This window comes from Ornithorhynchus anatinus, chromosome 8 (assembly GCF_004115215.2).
Source record: "Ornithorhynchus anatinus isolate Pmale09 chromosome 8, mOrnAna1.pri.v4, whole genome shotgun sequence".
Classification (NCBI taxonomy): Eukaryota; Metazoa; Chordata; class Mammalia; order Monotremata; family Ornithorhynchidae; genus Ornithorhynchus; species Ornithorhynchus anatinus.
Window position 1 is genome coordinate 14,525,210 of NC_041735.1, and position 23,562 is coordinate 14,548,771.

The 23,562-nt window shown below is 40.6% G+C and overlaps 1 protein-coding gene across 3 annotated transcripts in view; it reads left to right on the top strand.

The window, feature by feature from the left end:
• The window catches only part of PHACTR3 (phosphatase and actin regulator 3), a 163,970-nt gene that overhangs the window by 11,544 nt on the left and 128,864 nt on the right, over positions 1–23,562 (top strand). Inside the window, exon 1 of one of the 3 annotated variants that reach the window (XM_029070012.2) lies at positions 5,732–6,164. The exons of 1 other annotated variant lie outside the window; for it this stretch is intronic. In XM_029070012.2, the coding sequence (XP_028925845.1) occupies positions 6,056–6,164 (109 nt within the window). In that variant the 5' untranslated portion in view covers positions 5,732–6,055. Of the gene's footprint in view, positions 1–5,731; positions 6,165–23,562 lie in introns of those variants that run through there. One more of the 3 variants, XM_029070016.2, reaches the window with a different exon arrangement.

The following is a 23,562-nucleotide window of genomic DNA, read 5'->3' on the forward strand; positions in this document are numbered from 1 at the left end:
TGAGTGATCCCAGAAGACTCAATAAACCGTCCATATGGTATTTGTGAGTGGATGTGTCCCTTGAGGACTGTCAGCAGCCAGGGTGGGTGGGGAGCTCTACCTAAGCACGAGGAGGATCCTAACCCAGTAGCACGATGGTTCTGGCTCTTCAGCCCCCAAGCTATAACAACCTTGTTCCTCGGAAATGGGAGGGGAGAAACAGCTGACAGACCCAGAACGGAGAACTGAAACTGTATTTGAAGGCCCGTAGCAAACCTAAGAAAAAGCTGTCTCTATATTAGAAGGCCCTAACGGTTATTAAAGGAAAGATGCAACCAGATGACCCTTAACCTATTGTACTCTTCCAAGTGTGAGTACTCAATAAATACAGTTGATTTAATAAAGTACACACTGCAGTAGTTAACCAAAGGTTTTTCATCAAAGTATTGGTTTATGTGCTGTGAAGTGCCCCTGGCTGAATAAGTCTGCCTTAGTGAGTTCTTTTTAGAATATCAGTATTATATCAGTTTAGGTTAGCTTACTGTTTGCATATTTAGCATCTTGGCTTGGAAGATACTCATGTGTCCTTTGTCCCATCACCCTTGAGGAATGACTGCAACAACTTCTCACTTGCAAGAGAGAGCTTTAGGATTATTAACAAGAGGTGACAGTGTTAAAACAAGTTAATGGAATCTGAAAAACGGGGTTGTAAACTCTTAAGTGCCCTTACTAATTGTTTATATTGCTTGGCTTCCTCTCTATGCCTCATTCCAAGGAGTGACATCATTTCCCATTTTTATCATAAGTGTTGATTTAAAGTGGTAGGTATTCAAAATTTTACAGGGTGAAATTAAAGTGATTTTCAAACGATGTGAAAGGGAAACAAAAACGAGAGATATGCTCAGGGCTACTTACTGGCTGTTGAGTAGTGAAAATGAAACTAATAAATGCTCTGTTTAGAAAAATAGGCCTGGTGTTCATGATTCGCCTCTTTTATTTGGGGTTAAAGGTCAGGAGAAAGGGCAAAGGGAGAAGTCAGAGTTGGAAAGAAAACAGGTCTGTGAGATTCTTGTAGACGGGGATGGCGTCTACTCAGTCTATTGTAGTGCATGTTCCCAAGTACTTAGTAGAGTGCTCAGCATGCAGTAAGGACTCAGTAAATACCATTGATTGATGGATTGCTTGTCCCTCTGGCCTAGTAGCACTGTACAGCCCAGAGGCTGCCCTGTGGAATGGTGTGGAACAAAACATCTGTTTGTGACTTTTAGACTGTGAGCCTGGTGTTGGGCAGGGATTGTCTCTATCTGTTGCCAAATTGTACATTCCAAGCCCTTAGTACAGTGTTCTGCACACAGTAAGGACTCAATAAATATGACAAGGAATGAATGAATGAATTGATTTTTATGCAGGTCTGAATTCACTTGCTCTTCAAATTATCAGATTATTGAGTACATTTGTTCATTTTCATTGCTTTATAATTGTATTATACTGTAACGTTTCACCATGTACAAAATATTAACTTTTTATACTTCAATCAGTACTATTTATGGAACACTTACTCTGTATAGAGCACTGTAATACTCTGCACCTGGGAGAGTACAATAGAGGTAGTGGACTTCTTAAATTTCTTCTTGAAGAAGATGGTACTGACAGTTAAATTCAGTTTTGGTACATGTATAGCTAGAAACCTTGATGCAGAGTCCACAGTTCCAACTGTGAAGACAGTTCTTTGTTATACCTCCATACTGTTTGCAGCTTCAGGCTCTATTTTTACATTTGTATTTAATAATAATTAATAATTATGGTATTTGTTAAGTGCTTACTTTGTGCCAGGCATCGTACTAAGTGCTGTGGTGGATACAAGAAAATCGGGATGGACACAGTCGCTTGTCCCACGTGGACAAAAAAATGAATAGAGCCTACCCCAACCAAAGAACAGACTTTATTTCACCAATTTTCACCTGAATAAAAATCTACTTTTAATACCCAAATTCCCATGGCTGAGGTGGTTTTTCATATGAGTATTTTTGATCTTTATTGTTCGCTAAGGAGTGAAAAGTAAGTAAGGATGGTGCAAAGAAGTAAGGTAGTATGGTTATGCAAATTTTGAATTTCAGCTACAAAGAGAAATTGTGAGTAAAATATAGTTCACTAGTAAACACATTGCATTTGAATGTGTTTGTGTTTTCCAGGAGCTTGCTTTTGCTCTACAATATTGCACCATGCAATGTTCTTATCAACAGTACTAGAGTAATAAGGAGTTTGAAGGCGAGGGCTAGGGAACCATATCCTTGAAATAGTAATTTGCAAATAGTTGTCAATTTCCCTAATGGACACATCTGCTGGACATTAGAGAGGGACTAATCTATTGTCTGTACTCACTGTCTTAGTTTAGTTACCATGGTAAAGTGTCTAGAGGTGTGGAGGTATTCAGGAGGGAGAGACCCTCAAACAGCAGTGACTTGATTCCATTTGTACTTTTAAAATGTGGGGTTAGGAACTGGACAATAAGGTAATTAGCAGCTACCTCCTAGCTTGGCTACTCTGATAATAATAATTATTGTTATATTTGTTAAGCGCTTACAATGTACCAGATACTGTACTAAGCCCTGGAGAGGATACAAGCAAATCAGGTTAGACACAGTTCCAGTCCCACATGGTACTCACAGCCTTAATCTCCAATTTAAAGATGAGAGAATTGAGGCACAGAGAAGTAAACTGACTTGCCCAAGGTCACACAGCAGACAAGTGATGGAGCTGGTATTAGAACCCAGGTCCTTGTGATTCCCAGGCTCATGCTCTATCCACCAGGCCTTGCTGCTTCTATATGAACCAAGGAATTCCAAGATAAAGAAATCAGAGGAGATTATGCACCCACAAAAGGGAAAAAATATTATATTTACATTTAAGAAAACATCACATATGTGAAGGTTCATCAAGGACTAGTTAAAGTCTTAAAGATATTTTTTAGGGTTCCCCACCTCATGAACTACAGTTATTTTTAGAGAAAAGGTTTGTTTAGGAGAGTTACCAAGATAATGATTAAGAAAACTAAAAATAATTACTCAATTACCCATTGAGAAGACTAGCAATCTTGTGAAATTCCAACAGTAGATTTTGATATAGGTTCTGCACAGAGGTCTAGAGGTTCTCAAGGAATTGAAGTCATATCTCTCCTTCAGTTCAGATCCAATATTTTGTTCAAAGTTTGGGGCAAGTTTTCTATCCCTTTCTGCTCATGTAGAATGTACAATGTCTACTCATTGCCCAGTTGTGAAGAGTGGATTTACATTTTTGTTGTAAAATGCTTGAAATTTTATGTGAAACTTTTGGCTTCTCTGGTTAATTAAATTCTACATCCATTTCTACAGCAAGTGATAAATAGTTATTTGATTATGTATTTGGCTTATTTGCTCATATTAAACTCACTTCACTGTGCCAAGCACTGTACTAGGTGATGGGAAAGTTCCCATGAAAACTAGCAGATGGGTCCTTGCTTTTGAGGAGCTTCTAATCTTAATGGCTGCGAGCGAGAGACACACTATGTCTGGTCTCTCCAAAACTCATACAATTCTCGAGCATGAAATAATGATGAATAAAATTCCCCAACAATTGCAACATCTCCAGATCTGGTCAGGGCAAATGTCTCCTCCATTGAACTAGGTTTGGAAGGCTGTTTCCTCCGTAGCACGGCATAGTGGAAAGAGCAAGGGCCGGGGAGTTAGAGGACCTGGATTCCAATTCTGGCTCTGCTGTGTGTGACCTTGGGCAAATCACTTCACTTCTCAGTGCTTCATTTCACTTCATCTGTAAATGGGGAGTCAACAAATTCTCCTTAGATTGTGAGTCCTATGTGGGACAGAGACTGTTATTAACCTGATTATCTTGTATCTTCCCCAGTGCTTTGAACATGGCTTGACACATCGCAAGCATTTAACAAATACCTCAATTATTAGCTCTGCAGTGGCTCAACGAGGGGTGACTCGGGGGGCGAATAAGAGGCGGAGGAAGAAGGATAGGTGGGGAAGGGTTCAGAGAAAAGGGAGGAGGGCAAGGATGCCGTTCGTCACCGGTGGTGATGGATCCATCAATTAATGACATTTATTGAGAACTTACTGTGAGCAGAGCACTATACTAAACGCTTGGGTGAGTACAGTACAACCTAGTTGGTAGGCTGCGAGCCCCACGTGGGACAGAAACTGTATCCTACCTGATTAGCATGCATCTACCCTAGTGCTTAGAACAGTACCTGGTGCTTAGCAAATACCGTCATTATTTCCCTACCCACGAGGAGCTTACAGTCCAGAGGAGGAAACAGACATTACAGTGAATTACAGCTTTGCCCATCCGTGCCCTGGGACTGAGGGTGGTGTGAAGGAGTTTAAAGGACGATGGGGTTAGAGTTCTTCCTTGCTCTGCCTGAAGAAAACTCTGAAATTATTTATTTGTCTTCAGTGCAGAAGAGAGTTGTTTTAGCAACTGTGAAGAGTACTTGAGGATTGTGTCTCTCTCCTGCCAGAGTGAGAACTGGGACCATTTGCGTTTGAGAAAACACCTGAATTCGACTCTCTAAAGGCGTTACACCCATCTGGTTGGCGCGTGTGGGTCCAATTTGTTGTCAGAATCCCGGAAGTGGTAGCGGTCTGGTTTCTTTTCTGATGACCCAGTGTAAAGACATTTTATTTTTACCTTGGAAGATCCCCTCCGTTCACCTCCCAACACTTGTTTTAGGCTGCCGGTACACCCTCTTCCCTGATAACCCCTTGCCGCCCCCCTTTCCCCCTTCTCCCTCGACCCTCTAGCACCCAGGCCTAGGCTAATTCTAGACCTTACGGTGGGTCCGCCTTCACTTCTTGTGAATCCTTATTGAGCAGCCCTCCACCCCCGGTAGGGTTTTTGTGCCTTGAGCGGAACGAAAGTGGTGGGGAAAGGGAAAAGGAAAGTGAATCCAGCGGGGACAGGAGGCAGCCACGGCTTAGGAAACGAAGGGGACGCCGGTTGGAAGGAGTGGGAAGAATGGAGACAAAAAAAATGGGAGTGGAGGTGCTGCTGCTGCAGTTTTCCCCAGAGAGGACTCCGAGGTACGGGATTCCTGCACTGGTTCCAGCCGAGCGGGGAGCATGCGGAGACTCCGAGCCTTTCCTAGTAGCCAAGATGGTATTTCAATGGGACTAGTTGGGAGGCAAGAGGGCCGGCGCCGGATGCGGCTGCCCCAAAGCTCGGTCCCGCCTTGGGTGGTTGAACAAGCACAGAGCCAGAGCCAGGGTCTCCTCCTTTTTTTCTCCTCTTTCTGCCCCCTCCCATCCCTCGTCCCACAAGCCCCCCTCCCCCTCCATCCTTCCCCTTGGGGCTGGGGGTGGGGATTTGGCTAAGAGGTGGATGGGGCTGGTCGATTCCCAGCTCCTGGAGCTGCGCTCACGCACTCCTCGCCCGGGAAGGGCCGAGACCCACCTGACGCCTCCGGCCCGCACTTGCAGTGCGGTGCAGGTACCCAAACCGGGCCCCCCTCCCCCACCCCCACTCCCCTCCTCACTCTCCTCGCCCGTGACATCACACTCCGCTCGCGGGGCATGATGGGAGAATCCTCATGTTTTCCCACAGATGCTCCAAGAACGGCAGCAGATTAAAGCAATTGCAAGAGCGAAGATTTTCGAGGGGAGGGGGGCCGGGGGGAGGGAGCACTTGGAAGATTAGCCGGCCAAGAGAGACCCCCCCCCCACCCCCGACCAGGAAGAATGAAATAAAAATCAAAAATAAAAAGTTATTTTTTCCCCCGATTGAACTTTTTTAAAATCGCAAATGGAAATTAAAATGAATAAATAACAAAGCATCCCTGCCGCTGCTGGATGGTGGTTTCCTGGAGACTGCTGAGAAGATGCTGCTGGTTGGAGCTGGCTGAAGCTATTGTCCTGCTGCATCGAATCCCCTCCCCGTCGTTCCCCTTTCTCCTTCCCTTCCCACTCCCGCTCTTCCTTTCTTCTTCTTTTTCGTTAATTCAAAAAAAAAAAATCTTCCCCCGTGGTGACCTTGGCCGCCTCAGCTCCCAACGATTTCATGTGCCTCCCTGAGAGCTCCCATGGCTGAATCGGAAGAAGGAACGGGCTGTTTTCTGCCGAGAGGCAGGTCTCAGAGTGACCCCAGCATCCTCACTGACACGACTGCCGCGGAAGCCGGGGAGAGCCCAGGTAACCCGACCCGGCTTTCGACGGGGAAGTGGGCGAGCGGGGGAGGGGGCGGGGGAGGGGACGATGAGGAGAGAGAAAAGAAAGAGAGGAAGGGGGAGCTGGGCCAGTTTCCAGCCCGTGGCAGTTTTGTGCCTTACGGCCAAACGGGAAATCTGGAAATGAAGAACAGATTCCCTGCGGTAAATCCTAAAATGATGCGGCGGCTGACTGCAAATAGGATTCTATCTTATACTATTATATATCGTATCGCCCTCGGTTATAATGAAGGCGGTTTGGAAAGTAAAGAGCATCCTCCAGCCTTCTGTAGCCTCAGAATTGACTCCACACTCTTTCGGGCTGTGCGGCTTCTTTCGTTCACTGAGGTTAGTTTTTCTGAGGAATCGAGGTACATCTTCGCCTAAAGCCCTACTCTAGTTCTAGGATAACAGATACCTGTAGCCGATCATCCTGCTTTTTGAGCTTGCTATGTCTGATCTCTGTTTCTTTTTCCATTTTTCCTGCGGTTGGTAATCCTATCCCTGCGCATCATTTTCGCAACCCGATTTCTGGCGGTCGAAATACCGACTTTAACTTGTAGTTCTCCCAGTGCTTTCCGAAGGAGGGGCCCTACAGTGTCAACCCTCTACAACAAACGTATATTAGGTGAGAAGGCCCGTTAGAAATCTGAGGAAAATATAACTTTACAACGTGGAGCTCCCGCAAGTTCCTAATGAATTCAATATGTGTGCTTTAGGTGGTTGTTCAGAACAGTTTCATGTGTTCAGGTGATGAACACTGTTTCAGGATTATGGATATGGGTTTAATTTATTGCTTTCTAGAGAGGAAGAAAGGTCTAATAAAACAGAAGGGGAACAGGCTGTTTGCGTGGCGTCACCATGGAGACTGAGGAAGCAGAGTAATAATTAAGTCCTTTTCTCTATAAGGCAATTTTCGTTTCATGAAGTGTAGTGTTCAAAAAAAAAAAAGCTGACTCTGTAGCTGATCGCAGTACCCGATTTATAACTTAAATACAATTATTTTATCAGCACTGTTATGGTGATAACTTACAATTTAATTTAGGAATAGTTCTGTCTAAATAAACATGTCTAATGGCGTCTAACCAATTCTGAATTACTAGCAACAAATAACGATAATGCCTTGTAAAAAATTCTGTTGGGTCTCTAATGAAAGATTCCCCTCTAGTCAGCTTGATCTAGCCCCCTAGCTTTAATACCATCTGACTGCAAAGAAAGGCCTAATAACGGGCAGCTGTATCAGAGCCAGTAGTCCATTTAGATGTATAAACAGTAGACCCATGTAAGTGTTGCAAGGCTTCTTTGTTAGGGCTGTTGACATTGAGGGAGTGAAATAAAACAGTTGTGCAAACCCAAAGAAAAGCATTCGGTTTGCAGTATCTGACGGCGAAAGTTAATTTCCTGTTAGTTTTAAGCTATTAGATCCATCGAGTTGACCCATAACTCCTACCCAGTACTTCTTTAGAAATTAGAGGGTAAATGAAAATGATGATACTCTGTGATGCTTGCTTTGCCCACACTAGAAATGCATATTCATGATTGTGTCGGTTTTAGAAGTTTAATGAATTGTCAGAATTGAAGGATTTTCAACTCCTTTTATTGCTCTGAATCCAAAATGAACCAAACTTAACATGATGGTCAAAGGATGGACATATAGGAAACAAAGGATGCTGGTACCAGGGTTGGACTAGTTCCTGAAAGAGCCATTCATCCCATCGAGAGAGCTTGGAAGTTTTCTCTTTGAGTTCTGGATAGAAAATTCTCAAGGTCTTAGATTCACTTTGGGTTAGATTTTATACATTTCAAACCTTGGAAAAGGTAGTATACAAAAAAAAAACCGCTTCCGATTAAAAAGCATAAAATACAAATGCGGTCAAGTAGCATCTCTCTTTTTGTTAACACAACTGCAGTCCAATCCCGTGCACATTTCTCTCCTATATGAAAATAGGTGAGCGATGAAAGCTTTTTAAAAATAGCATATCATATTAATATATCTCAATTTAAATAAGGCAAGCCAATATATAAGAATATTGCAGTCCATTTTACTTAGTAAATTGAGGGGATTTACAGTACGACGAAATTTCGTTTTCTGTCAAACATAGTATGTACAGTTAGCAACATAGGCATGTGGTAGACCCCTTGAAATTGGTTTCCTGATTATATAGGTGATAAAAATAATAATAATTGTGGTATTTGTAAAGTGTTTTACTATATGCTGGGCACCATACTAAGCCCTGGGGTAGATACAAGATAATTGGGTTGGACACAGTCCCTGTCCCCCACAGGGCTCACAGTCTTAATCCCCAGTTTTCAGATGAGGTAGCTGAGGCCCTGAGAAGTCAAGTGACTTGCCCAAGGTCACACAGCAGACGAATGGTAGAGCTAAGATTAGAATCAAGGTCCTTCTGACTCCCAGGCCCGGATTTATCCAATGGGCCACGTGACTTCTCCCGAAGAGAGTGATATAGAGAGACAGCTGTCTTAAAGTCAAGTTGGGAGGCAGAAGTGGCTCCTGCGCTGGTTGATCTGCATCCTGTATTCATGCAGAGCCCAGAAGTCTGACTAGGGAAAGGAGAAACTGCTGCAGGTTAGCTGTGGTGAGTCTGCTTTTGAGGAGCCAAGCCCCCGGGTGCTCCTACAGAAAGGAAGGTTTATACTTCATTCACTAGAACAGAGGTTTTCTGGTGCCTTGGCAGCTAAGCCAGCCTCCTTTCCCCTCCTAATAGCGGTAATAATAATTATGGAATTTGTTCAGGGCTTACTATAAACCAAGCACTGTATGAAGTGCTGGGATAGATACAAGTTAACCAGGTCAGACACAGTCGCTGTCCTACATGGGGCTCACAGTCTAAGGGGGACAGAGAACAGGTATTGAATCCTCATTTTGCAGATAACAACATGGGGGCCTAGAATAATCAAGGGCCTTGCCCAAGGTCACACAGCAGACGAATGGCAGAGCTGGGATTGGAACTCAGATAATAATAATAATGATGATAACGATGGCATTCTTTCCATTAGGCCATGTTGCTTCACCCTGAAGTTCTGTAAGACTCAGTCTCTTCCTAGGTCTTTTGTCAGATTGAGGAGCTTCTAATAACAAATGTTCTTGCAGGATAAATGCCGTAGTGATACTCAATTTTAAAATGTTTTTTTGAAAAGTTTTTTTGATAAAATATTTGAAGGTACTTCCATAATTTATGTTCTTGGAAAGTCTAGCAGATTTATATTATTTTTTCAGTTTCATTGACGTGATGCCCATGCCTTTATTTTCTAATCATTTAGATTTCTAACTTGAGCAATGCAACTTTTCAATAGCACAGAAATCGGTAGTTTTCAACATCGATAAGTAATTTCTGCAAAATTAGATTTACTTTCATTGTAGGAATGGTGGGAATGATTATACAAGATTAAATGGAGCCAAGAAATGATGCCAAGGAATTATTTCTCTCATCACCCCCTTGGAAGGATGACACACTTTTAGGCAACCATTTTGTCTTGAGTGTAATTGAAATTTTGTAGCAGACAATTCAAGGTTTTGCTAACCTTGGCAGATTTGTGGGGGAATCTTTTACACTAAGGTGACTTATTCTTGACAGGTTTATCAAGCATTTTTGAGCCAAGAATCTCTCCCCTTTAAAATTCTGCAGATGCAGGCTTTTCCTCATTACTATTCCTGGATTTTCTAAAACAAATCCCTTTGCTCCAAAATATTTATGACTTCAGTTCTATTGAGCACATTTTGGTGGAACTCAAAATGGAAGTCCAAAGCTTTTCTTGCTTTTGTTCAACCAGTGCCATAGAGCATATGCCGATAACTAAAAACTTAGGTACGGAGTAGTAATGAATTGGGGATTTCTGCTCCTGAGCTAATTGGAATCAAGGCTTTGCTTTTCCAATTTCACTTAGTCTAGCAACTTAGACACTTGCTTCAGTGGCCACAGCTCTGGCATATAAGACAAACTTTGATTGAAAACCCAGATCATGCACAGAATCCAATTTTCCTGGGAGTTGCCTGCTTTTACCCTCAGTTTTGGAGCTGGATTAAGGAAGGCAGAATGTGAAGATTACCTAGTGGAATCAAGGTTGAAGAATGAGTCACTGGGTTCAGCTGGGATAAGAGCACATGTCTCTGTTGAGCTAATCACTGGATTCCACAGCTTTGTTAGCCAGATTTTTGAACCTGACTGCCAACAGCTTGTGCTGAGCACCCTGTTTTTGCCCTTTGGTTGTGACAGACCGGTTTTAAATGGCGATAATGTGAAGTCACATGAACAGGAAGCATTACGGACAACCTTTAAATTTTGAGATGCTGTGGGGAAAAAGTCCCAGTTTCCCACTGTAGCAACTCACATGGAGATGAAATATAAATTTTTGGGCAGGCGGTTGGATGGCAAGGGCTCAAAAGGCCCTCTATATTTGGAACGGCCAATGTTATCGGTGAAACAAAGCTTATTCTGCCTTTGTTATTTGCAAATAATTCCCTGACGTTTACTTTGGTTTTTCTTTCCTTTGCTTATTTCTCTTGTTCTTTTTTGCATTGTGTCTGGCACTCCATTAACTTTTATTGGATTGGGACTGTCATAAATGGTATTTGTTGACGGTTGCTAAAATGTGTCCCTCTAAACTGTTGTGAAGGTAAGAAATTAAAAAGTCACAAAATTAAGTAATTATGTTCTTCCAGAAATTCTTGGAGAAAATGAGAATACAGAATGCACAGCACTTCTAAGCATAGCTCACTAGTGATCTGCCCTGCTAAAAATAGACTTATAAATTTGCTAATAAATGCTCTCTATGCATTTTAAATGGACAAATAACAGTTTATTGCAGCAGGATATTAGCATATAGCAGCTATTCTCTGTTAGGAAAATATGGATTTAAAAATTTATCTTGCAATATTCTGGCTTTCTAATTGATCTTGTGGCTGCTTCTTAGTGAAACTTCAGGGAACTATTTTACTTATGAGCTGTTGGTGAGTAATTTCCTAGAGTTTGGAGATAATTTTATCCTGTACTTCAAGGGTAAGCTTGAATTACTACTGAGTCTGAATAAATGACAAAACATTTGGCTTTAGCAGGGAGGGCTGGGGCAAATCATTGCCTAAGAACTGAACACTTTCTCCCTTCAGAGAGAGGAATGAGGGAAAGTAGAGGGAAAAGGAGAAGGATGAGGCATGCATCTTTTTATTCCCCCCACAAAATACTGTATTTTTATTTAGGGATCATACTTTTATTTATGATATTTGTTAAATGTTTACTATGTTCCAGGTAAATACAAGTTAGATTGGACACAGTCCCTGTCCCATGAAGGGCTTACATTCCGAGTCCCCATTTTACATATGAAGTAACTGAGGCACAGAGAAGTTAAGTGACTTGCCCAAGGTTACACAGAAGACAACTGGCAGTGCTTGGATTAGAACCCAAGTCCTCTGCCTCCCAGACCTGTGCTCTTCTCACCAAGCCACTCTGCTTCTTGTATTCCTTCAATCATATTTCTTGAGGCTCACTGTACTAAGCACTTGGAAGAGTATAGGACAGCAATAAACAGACACATTCCCTGCTTCCTGCCTTCCACACTGTGCCACCACCCATCAAGAAAATCTTCAAGGAAAACTGTAAATTTAGAAAAGAAAAACCCTGGAAAATTACTTTTTGGAAAAAAAAAGTTCTGACAACCTTAGTATCTCCATCCTCCTATGCATTCCCATCTTGATCTCACCCCCAACCTATTTTTTCACCATCCTGCATTGCTGTTCCCTGGTACTTTGTGTAGAACAAAGTAAACAGTGATATTTCCCCTTAAAATAGGAAAAGCCCCATGGTTAGACCTTTTTACTAGAAGTTAGGAGTCCTAAAAAGCTTCATCCTTGTCTCAAAATGTGTTTTTTGGACGATTTTAGGGTCTGGGTTTCTCCATCAGGAAAAAGAAATCTGATAATCCATACACTTCCCAAAGACTGGTGAAAATCAGTGAGATTTTTGAGTTGTGTGATATGCCCAAATGTATAATGTACCTTGAGAATTAGGCACTTTTGGAAATTGTTAATTCTTCAGGCCACAAGGGCTCAGTTGAGTGCACTGAAACATTTATTAATTAATTAGTACCCTAGTGGCTTAAGACATTTTATTTTATCGTTCATTTTATTTCCTCCCCTTTCATTCATTCATATTTATGGAGGGCTCACTGTGTGCAGAGCACTGTACCAAGCGACTGGGAGAGTACAATATAACAGTAACAGACACATTCCCTGCCCACAATGAGCTTAGACTCACATATATCTGTATGCCAACCAGAGGGGCAGAAAAATATTCCAGACACGACTAGCCTGCTCCAGGTTCAAATGTAAAACCTTTATCAATTGTATTTATTGAGCACTTGTGTGCAGAACATTGTGCTAAGCACTTGGGAGAGTGCAGTACAACAGAGTTAGTAGAAACATTTTCTGCCCACAACAAACTTACAGTCTAGACAGGGAGATAGACACTAATTCTCCCCTTTTAGTCAGTAAGCTCATTGTGGGAAGGGAATGTCTATTATTGCACTTTACTCTCCCAAACGCTTAGAACACTTCTCTGCACCTAGTAGGTGTTCAATAAATATGATTGAACAAATGGAATAATTCATATATATATAATAAGTGCTGTGACACAGAGGATGGGGTGAATACCAAATGCCCAAAGGGGTTAGTTCCACGTGCATAGATGATGCCGAAAGGAGTGGGAGTTGGGAAGAAGGGGGCTTAATTGGGAAAAGCCTCTAGGAAGAGATCTAGGAGGAGAACTTCATAAGGCTTTGAAGGTGGGGAAAGTGGTGGTCTGGTATATAGAGAGGGAGGAAGTGGGAAAGGTGTCAGAAAGATAGATGAGATGAGGGCAAAGTGAGCAAGCTGGCACTAGAGTGCGGGCTGGGATGTAGTAGATCGGAAAGGTAAGGTAAGGACAAGTTGATTGAGCACTTTAAAAATGATGGTTAGGAGTTTCTGTTTGATGTGGAGATGGATGGGTAACCATTAGAAGTTCTTGAGCTGTGGGGAAATGTGGATTGAACTTTTATTAAGAAAAATGATCAGGATAACAGAAAGAAATTATAGCCTGGAATGGGGAGAGACAGGAGGCAGGGAAGTCAGCAAGGGGGCAGATGCAGTAGTCAAGGCAGGGTAGGATAAGTACCTGGATCAGTTTAGTGGTACTTGGGATGGAGAAGAAAGGATGAGTTTTAGCAATGTTGTGAAGGTAGAACTGACAGGATTTGGAGATGGATTGAATATGTGGGTGATATGAGAGAGACCAGTGGAAGACAACACCAAGGTTATGGGTTTGGGAGATAGGGAGTACAGTGGTTTTGTCTGCAGTGGTGAGAAAGATGGGGGGGTGGGGTCAGGGTTGGGGTGGGAAGACAAGGAATTCTAAAACAGAAAGCCTGGTTTTTAGATCTGCTTAGGACATGTTTGGTTTGAGGTATTGGTGGGACATCCAGATAAAGGTATTCTGAAGGCAGGAGGAAATGTGAGATCGCAGGGAACGATAGGGATTGGGGATGAAGATGTAGATTTGGGAGTCATCTGCATAGAGATATTAGTTGAAGCCACGGCAGTGGGTGTAGGGAGAGAATAGAAGGGGACCCAGACCTGAGTCTTGAGGGGCCCTCACTGTCAGTGTGTGCGAGACAGAGGAGGAGCCTGTAAAAGGGCTCCTGTGCTCAAAACATGGTTGTGCTATCTTCAATTGTTCATTTTCCAGTGGCTTCTTCCCCACTGCTCTCAAGCATGGTAAAGAAAAAGGCAAGATGAACTTTCTCGAGAAATCATAGTTTTAATTTTTTTTTATTCCCAAATGAGAAAAGGGAAGGTATAAATTTTTGAGATTACAATCAAACTTCTAAACTCTATCTGCAAGGAGAAAATAATATCATTAATAAATGAAAATCTTCTCATTTGTATATTTTGAGGATATTGGTTTCAAAATATGGCATTGTTTTTCTTTTTTGGGTCATGGGGGAAGGGGGAGGTACATTTTTATTACAAGAGATCAAATGGAATAAGGGGCAAGGTAGAGTCAGAACACTGGGACTTGTAAAGAAGATGACCCAAAATTGCAAGAGGAATGTTCCTTTCCACAAATTTTGGGAGGCCATAATGGCAAACCCGAAGATTTAGCTGATCAATCAATCATATTTTTTGAGTGCTTCCTGTGTTCAGAGCACTGTGCTAAGCACTTGGGAGAGTACAATTTAAGAGGATGGCAACGTTTTCTTTTTGGGTCTTGGGAGAAGAGGGATGTACATTTTTATTACCACGGATGAAATGGAATAGGGACCCAGGCAGAGTCAAAATACTGGGATTTAGAAAGAAGAGGGCCAAAAATTGCAAGAGGAATGTTCCTTTCCCCACATTTTGGGAGAGTAAAAGGTGAATCCTAAGGTTTGGCTGATCAGTCATAATTATTGAGTGCTTACTGGGTGCAGAGCAATGTACTAAGCACTTGGGAGAGTACACTATAACAGAGTTGGTAGACATGTTCCCTGTCCACAGTGAGCTTACAGGCAATGAAAGCTAAAGGAGACATTGATTCTACCACCTTTGCTGGTTTTTTTGTATGTATCTGTGGAGTGCCATTTCTGAAGTTAAAGATCATTTATTCAAGAATAGCGAAGGATCAGAGCTGAATGCCAGCTTTAGAAAGAAGCTGATATCATTGAGTCTTAAACACCAAGCCTCCATTGTCCATTTTCCCTCATGCTCAGAATGGCAAAGAGACAGAGAACTATTGTAGCACCAGAAAAAAAAAAGTCAGATTTCACAGCTTCTCTCTCAGCTTAGCTCATCCAGTTCTATTGACCAAAACAACTCAACCTTCAGTCCTGTTTTGGGAAGAGATAACAAAATTCAGAGGATAAGTTGTGTCTTTGATGGAAAAATGAATTATTCTATTCACATTACAAGCATCGTCATGCATATGCAACCCTCTGCTTGAAAAATCTTTTGTAGCCAGATTAAATATGCACACTTGTCATTAGTCAGAGTGTGGCCACCACTTCCTCACCTATAACTGATTAATGTTACTGGGCATGTTACTGGGCATGTAATGTGGTTTTAAAGTTTGGTTCTTTTTTTGTAGATGCACATGATAGATATAAAAAGCTTCCCAAATTATACTGGTTGTTCCCAAACATTTAGAACTGTGCTCTGCATCCAGTCACTCAAAAAATGACGACGCTGGTGATGGATGGAAATGATTAATTGTGGAACGCTGTTTTGGTTTCAGGGGAATGATTTTTTTGTAAGGAGGGAGTTATTATCCTTTTTCTTTGAACTTCGAGGTCCAAGTGTTGCCATATGGCCACCACAGTACCAAATCAGGCTACCTTGAGCTCTGGTTTGGAACGAAAACTGTCATTACTCCTATTTTTCATTTGTGAAAAATAGTCACCATATTCACCCTGCATTTTTGGTGAATTTTCTAACTGAAGTTTGAACGAGTCCCAGTAGTTCATAATCCACTATATGCTATGATCTAGGCACTAGGATAGATACAAGATAATTACATCAGACCCATTCCCTCACTCACACAGGACACACATTTTTAAAGTTAGAGCAGGCATCTGAGAAGCAGTCTGGACTAGTTGATAGAGCATGGGCCTGGAGTCAAAAGGGCCTGGATTCTAGTCCCAGTTCTACCATGTAGCTGTGTGTGACCTTGGGCAAGTCACTTAACTTCTCTGTGTCACAGTTACCTCATCTGTAAAATGGGGATTAAGGCTATGAACCCCATGTAGGACAGGGACTGTGTCCAACCCGATTTGCTTGTATCCGCCCCTGCACTTAGTATTGTGCCTGGCACATAGTAAGCACTTAACAAAAGCCACTATTATTATTATTACTCTCATCTTATCCTCATTGTACAGATGAGGATACTGAGGCACAGAGAGTTTAAAGGACTAACCAAAGGCCATATAGGAGGGTAGCATAGAGCAGATTACTGTGTCTAAAACTGTAAGTAACATGACCTAGTTGTAAAAGCAGGAGCCTGGGAGTCAGAGGCCTTGGGTTCGATTCCGGGCTCTGCCACTTGTCTGCTGTGTGACCTTGGGCAAACCACTCCACTTCTCTGCACTGCAGTTACCTTTTCTGTAAAATGGGGTTTAAAAACTGTGATCCCCAGGTGGGATTCCTACTGTGTCCAGTCTGATTAGCTTTTATCTACTCCAGTACTTAGTACAGCGCCTAGCAGGTAGTAAATGCTTAACAAATACTATTCACCCCCCCCCCCAAACCCTCTGCCTTTTGATTAACAGTCACATGTTCTTTCCAATTAGATCACAAATTTGATAAATATCCAGGAATCTGCTCCTTTCACGGCATAGATGAAAGGGTTAAATGAAATCTCAAATTTTGTAGGACCATATAATAAAATGATTGGGCTGACATTTCAGTGGGTAATCCTTTGACCATATCCCAGTTCCCTAATTTGAATCTACCAAAATTCGTAAAAGCTAAACAAGGCTTATTTGTGTAGGATCCTTGCAAGACATCGTTAAATTCCCACACTGTGTGGATTTTAAGCTACTCTTTCTATCTGGTTATTACAGGCATTTGATTTAATAGCATCTGGGTGTTTAGAGGGTAAGCTGTGGCTTTGGTAGAAGAATGAATTATTCTATTCACGTGTTACAAACACCATCCATCAACAGTTTGCATGGATTCTAAAATAGTTTCTATAGTGCTTATTACTGGCATTTGGTTTAATAGGAGTCTGGGTGTCACATTGTGGACCTTTGTGTTTTTGACTTCTGTCTGAGCAGATTACTAATTTATTTTCTAGCTCATATATATTTTCCTTTGTTTTCTGAGTAATTCAGAGTTCAAGGTTAAACTTATACAAGAATACTACATAACCTAATTACTGGTAACCAAGTTGCTGTTCCTGCATAACATAGTGTTCATGGATGTATTTATTATCAGGAAATGTATGGGAATATACAGTTTCCTGCTTGGAGGTCAGTAAACCACAGAATTGCAAGGTCGCAAAGCTACCAAACTATCTTCCTGGATATTTTCTAAGTGACTAGTTAGATTTGTAGGTTTGAGTTCTTCTGTCAGCTAAGTAGTTCTGATAAGTTTGGCATAATTTGACTTCCATGCTGGTTTAGAATGAGTTTATCATGGCCACACTGTTTTGCTTGGCATTCGCTGCTCAACTGAAGATTCAGTATTTTAGACGATGCCGAAGACGGCTTTATGCATAACAGAGACAAGCTACACTGTTAATGGCAGTCAGAGATGGCAAAAAGGAGCAGATGATGGCTTGATACTAAAATTAAATGTTTCAGAGAGAGACTATTAGGCTAAATTTCAAAGAGACAAGCTTCAGAATGTAGTGAATAAGTGCTCTTTGTCGTACAAGTATGACATGTATATTATTCACCCAGGCATAACATATAGTGCCTTGATGCAAAAAAGAATTCCTGTTTTTCTTATGCAATTCCTATTTGTTCATTACAATCTAGGACCTAACAAAATAGAAGCAAGAAAAATCACATTATGTCATTTGTTGGAATGAATCCCCAAACTTGGTAATTCAGTTAAGGATAACAATAAAGAAAAATATTGAAGAAAATCATGTACTTATTATGGACATGAGGTCAATAAGATTTTAAAATGTCATTTGTAAATTTTTAGTAGTTTGAGAGCTCTTTAATTTTGGTTTATGCAGTTATACAGAAGAATCCTTAGATCGGGAGTAGGTTAGAGAAATATGTACAAATAAAAGGTTTATTAAGTAACAGGAACAATTACCCTAAAAATAGTGAAAGAGACTGAAAATGAAAAGCTGGCCATATGACAAGAAAGAAATTTGCATCGTCAAAAGCTTAAGCCCATAGATTTGCTTCTATTTGTTTTCCCCAATACCTTAGAATATCTGATATGTAGAGTTCTTTTCTCTAACTCTGATGGTTATTTTATCTTCGGTGAAAAGGGGGCAGGAGGTTGACATCTTAATTGGAGTTTGTTAATTTAATTGCTGGACCAATCATTGTTTCTATATTCTTTTTGGAAAATTGTTAGTGACTTGTTAAATAGGAGAGAATTAAGCCTTTCATCTTTAGGGTAATTCCTTTAGTTTATACCAGCAGTGCCTGTTTGGACAGCTGCATTTTTTGAAAGGAAATTTCCAGCAGAATTTTTTTCAGCCTGAGGCAGGTCTAAAAAGTGCCAATCTAACATTAGTGAGGATTGGGCTAAGTAGACTGAATCAACATTTTAGAGCCACGTGCCACCACTCCTTTCTTTATCCTGAAATAAATGTGTCCTACTGATGGGAAGACTCCCCTTGAGGATTTCCATCTTTCCAGCTCAGATGATACTCTAAGGACCTTAGGTTAGCCAGAGCCTATGCAGGCTGACAGTGGGCTGACTGTGTGAGTATAGAGAATTATCTAGCACCTCAAATTTAGTGGCTTTACTTGGGCATTTTCTCATATCTGCTGAGTACTGGTCAATATTTGCTTTTACCTCACAGGGATTTAAATAGTCCTTATGACAGTTGCCTTTTTGAAAATGCTTATTTTTGCCCCCTTTAAACATGAAGGGAAAAACATCTGGATGAACTGTTTAGATTATCTAAGACTTCATGACATTGTTAAATTTCTCCCTGATATCTTCCAACCAAAGAATAAGGGTACCTGGAGGAGGAGCAGAAACAGGATACTGGATTCACTGGTCATAAATTTAAGACATTGTGAGAACAGATACTTTAAGTCAGCTTAGGTACCACCTTTCCTTCCACTTTAGATGCTCAGGTGAAATGTGTGTCAGAACAAAAATCAGGCAACCAAACCTAAACTCCACATGGCATATTGCAAAAGTTCATCAGAGGAAAAGTTCATCTCTTAAAAAGTGGAAAGCAGTATTGCATCAAGTACAAATAGATTAAGGAGACCAAATAGGTGTTCTAAGAGTACTTTGTAGGGACTGCAAAATTTAAAAATGGATTCTTCAAATATATGAAAAACAGGAAGCCAGGAAGGAAATCAGTGCAGCCTCTTGACACTTGATAAAAGGTGCAAACAGATGAAAATGAGGCAACCTATTGGCCCTGCGATTTCTTTCATTTTGCTTTTTAATAAGAAAAATTTTAGGAAAAATCCCCATGCCAAGATAGTTTTTTGTTACAGAAAGCTTATAGGAATTGAAGCAAATTGTTGTGACAACACAAACATTGTAGACCAAACTGGTCAATAAGATTAAACGAGTCACAGGACCAGATGGTGTTCCACTGGAAGTTCTGCAAGATCTAGGAGGGGAAGTTGCAAAACTGTGGACAAGAGGATGTGCCGATCATCAGTCAGTATAACTCCCTCCAAACAGTGGTCTCCCGGATAATCCTAGGAAATATAATGTCTCGCTCCTTGATCTGGAAAATTCTTGGAACTATAATTTAAGATTAGTGAGCATTTAGAAAACACACCCTTTTGAAGGAACCAACATGGCTTCCATAATGCAATATGTTTAGGAATCCTTTGAAGGGGTCCATAAGCATGTGGAAACATAAGAGAAAACCAGTGAACATATATTTAGATTTACAAAAGACCGTGATCAAAGTTTCTCACCAAAGACCTTTTCAAGCATCTAGTAATCATGAGATTAAAGGATATGTTAAACTAGTTAAAAGTTAGTGGAAAATTTTAAATGAGTCCCCCAGGGATCAATACTGGGACCTGTTTTGTTTAACATAAATGTTCTGGAAGAGGGAATGGGCAGTGAAATCTTCAAGTTTGCAAATGACCCAAAACAAGGCGATTCTGGGTAGAGAAATGTTGGGCAGATGGAAATGTACCAGGGGAATGTGAGAGAAAGCCAAAAATGGCAGATGAACTTCCCTGTGAGCAGGTGTAATTCACCGAGGGGAAAATAATCCTAATTACAGCTACGTCAGATGGATTTTGAGCAATCCATTACAGATTATGAAAGAGATGTCAAAGTAATTTTTAACTATTATTTTAAATTAATTATCCCTTCATAAGTGGTAGCCAGAAGGGCCAGTGGGCATCATCAGGAAGGCAATGCGAAAAGTACTGACCACTACATTAAGCCATGGTTTACCCTCACTTGGAATACTGTGGACTGGTCTGGGGACTATATCATAAGATTGCAGAGAAGGTCAGTCAAGGTAATCAGTAAATGGAGAGACTGCCATTTGGGGATGGCAAAATGAAAATGTTAAGACTTCTGGTGCTGGAAAGATGAAGCTGAGAGGACCGTGATTGAAACTAACCAATTGATGAAGGATGTGGCAAGTGTGTACATGGACCAGGGACAAATTTTGGAAGCTTGAGAGTGGAAGGTTCCAAACCAAATAAAGGACAACAATTCAAAATGAAAAATTTCTCTAGCAAATGGTAAGCACATAGACTTCATTACTATAGGAAGTTCTGGGAGGCCAAAAAGTTCTGGAGGTTTCAGAGAGGTTTGGTTCAATTCCTGCATAAGCAGATCTAGTGAGTTGTCAGAGGGAATGTTAGGAGGAGTATAGAGAGAAAGGTTGGGGATGTTATCAGGGATTAAGAAGGGTTAAAATAGATTGAGGTGCATTAAGTAAGTCCATGAGGAATAATTAGAGGGAAACACGATTGATTCTAAGTGCTTGGGAGAGCATATTGTAACAAAGTTGGTAGGCATGTTCCCTGCCCACAGTTTAGGGTGGATGTCAGAAAGGGCAACCATCGAACAGTGTCTTCAAAGGTTCATATCAAGTTATATCAACTTATCACCCTTAGTACTTTTGTATATATACCCATTCTTGGCACTTATGTTTATATGTATATGCATATACGTAACATGTATATAAACATACTATAAACATACACCATACAGTTCATTACTACATGTATGTACATATAGTACATACACATATGCACTAGATGGATATATGTGTGTGGGTGTGTGGGTGAAGTCCATTGCATATTCAATTATTTATTCAGACATCCAGCTATTTCATCCTGGCATATTCACTCTGCCAACTATTTTACTTTGGTTTATCTTCCTGCTGCCATTATTTACAAATACTGTAATTTTGTCTGTGTCTCACTTGAAGGCAAGGGATATGTGTTTGGCTGGTCAATACTGTGTTGGGCACTCAGGTGCTGAGTAAATACCGTTGAATGATTTGATCACGTTTGAGACTTGGGCAGGAAAAGTTTGTCCTGTGAGAGACAGCCATCTAATGATCTACACAGGAATTCCCTAAGCATTTAACAAAGCTCAAGTGCATCAACTAGACACTTTATTCAAGAATCACTTTAATGACTGCCTTCTCAGGCTTTGGAGATGGCTGCTTTTTCGTTAGTAGTAAGAAGAATTTGGTCTGTGCAGTGTTTTTGTGTGCTGTTTAGCTAGCTGGAAAGTGAATTAAAGTGCTTGGGAAAAACTCAGAGGCAAAGGTTTGCTGAATAATCAAACCGAGAAGAGATGGAGAGTGCTTCTCACCCTCCATATGTCAATCTCAAATAGGTACTAGAGAGAAAGAAAAGACAGTTCCATCATTAAAAACAAATCAGTCTTGAGTATACTGGTCAAATTGAGCTCCTCTCAGCCTAGTGTGACATTTTGACTGTTCTCCCTGAGGCAGTTTATGAATGACCCTTAATAAGGCAGTCTGTTGGGAAACACAACACACAACACACAAATTCCAATGGTGTGTTAGCTCTTCTTATTATAAAATTATTATTTTAGCCATACATTTAAGCCAAAACTAGGGCTGTATGGCCGACTCATGCCCTAAATCATGTTTTTTTTTTTTCTGTTATTGCTATTTTTAATGGTATTAAGCATTTACTATGTGCCAGGCTCTGTACTAAATGCTGGAGTAGATACAAGCTAATAAGGTTTACAGAGTCCAGATCCCTCGAGGAGCTCATAGTCTTTAATACCCATTTTACAGATGAGGTAACTGAGGCACAAAGATGCTTGGTAACTTGTCTGAGATCAAACAGCAGATAGTGGAGCTGGATTAGAATCCGGGCCCTCCTGACTCCTGGGCCCATACTCTATCCACTAGGCCACAATTTTCTTCTTTTTCTTCGAATCCATTCCGCACATCACAGCCCTCTGAGAAAGAATCTCATCCTATTTACTTAATTAGCTTAATTTCTGATTTTTAAAAAAATACCTCACTCCAGTTTTTTGACAAAAAATCTCATGCAGGTTGTAGTCATTGGTTTGTATTCTTTAACATACTGTATAAAAATAAATGTCTTTCCAGTGAGCATAAGGAGCACTAGAAGCAAAACTAAAGAACCACAAGGTGTTACTTTTATCTTTTATTTCCAGGAAGTAAAGAAACTCCTTCATTCAACATCAGTCAGGAAATGTGTCAGATTCCAGCATGGCGAACAAGTGACCAGTGAAGTCATATTTAAGAAGTTTGGTCTAGGTCATTCTATTGCCTATTGTTTCATGTTTTGACTGAGAAATCATGAACCATGATAACTAGATGTCAGTAAAATGGATTAAAATCCATTTGGTTCAAATAGTGAGCTGAGTTACCAGCCCAGTGGAATTTTCAGGGAAAGATTAAGTTCTAACCTAAATATAATTCATATGGAGAATTGAAAGCATCCTGAAATGTGTGTTTTCCAGTAACTTGCTTTCATTTGGTGACCTTTCTTTGGTTCATTTTTCTTCTGCCCGGCTCGTAACATTCTCACAAGTTCCAACTTGTGTTGGGGAGTTTCCATGAATCTATCCTCTTCCTAGTTAACTGTGGTATCCTGAATGCACCAAGAATATGGTGTATACACAATAGCACTGTGAAGGTATATTTGGTTTCCCTAAGAAGTTCTTAAATATCTTCTTGTGTTCGGATAGGTGCCCAGTTTAGACTAAATTCACTTTCTCCTGCTGTGCTTTAATTTTCTGTAACACTGGTTATAACTCATATTTTCATCACCTGCTCAAGTACCATTTCCCTCTTACTCCTGGAATATGTGTTATAGAAATTCTATTAAGGAATAATTTAACTATTAATTTTATCTATGCTATTTGAGATTGTTTTCATTCATTAAATTGATGAAATGATTATTTACTTCAAATACATTTTCTGGTTGATTGTCATAAATTAAGAATTTCCCTAGTAAAAATTTTAAATGATGTTCTCAGTGCCCATATTGTACTAGCCCATATTCTGAAGTTGACAGTAAATGAGACCATTGCTATTAGGGAATAGAGTTTAAGGTCACTACCTTGGCATGAGGCTGTTGGTCTGAGGAACGAGGGATCATTTATAAAGTGAAACTATAGAAGACCTGTAGCTCAAACTTGTAGAGAGCTTATGTAAAATATTAATTTTTAATTTCTCATTTTCAAGAGGGCTAAACTCAGCCCACCTGCT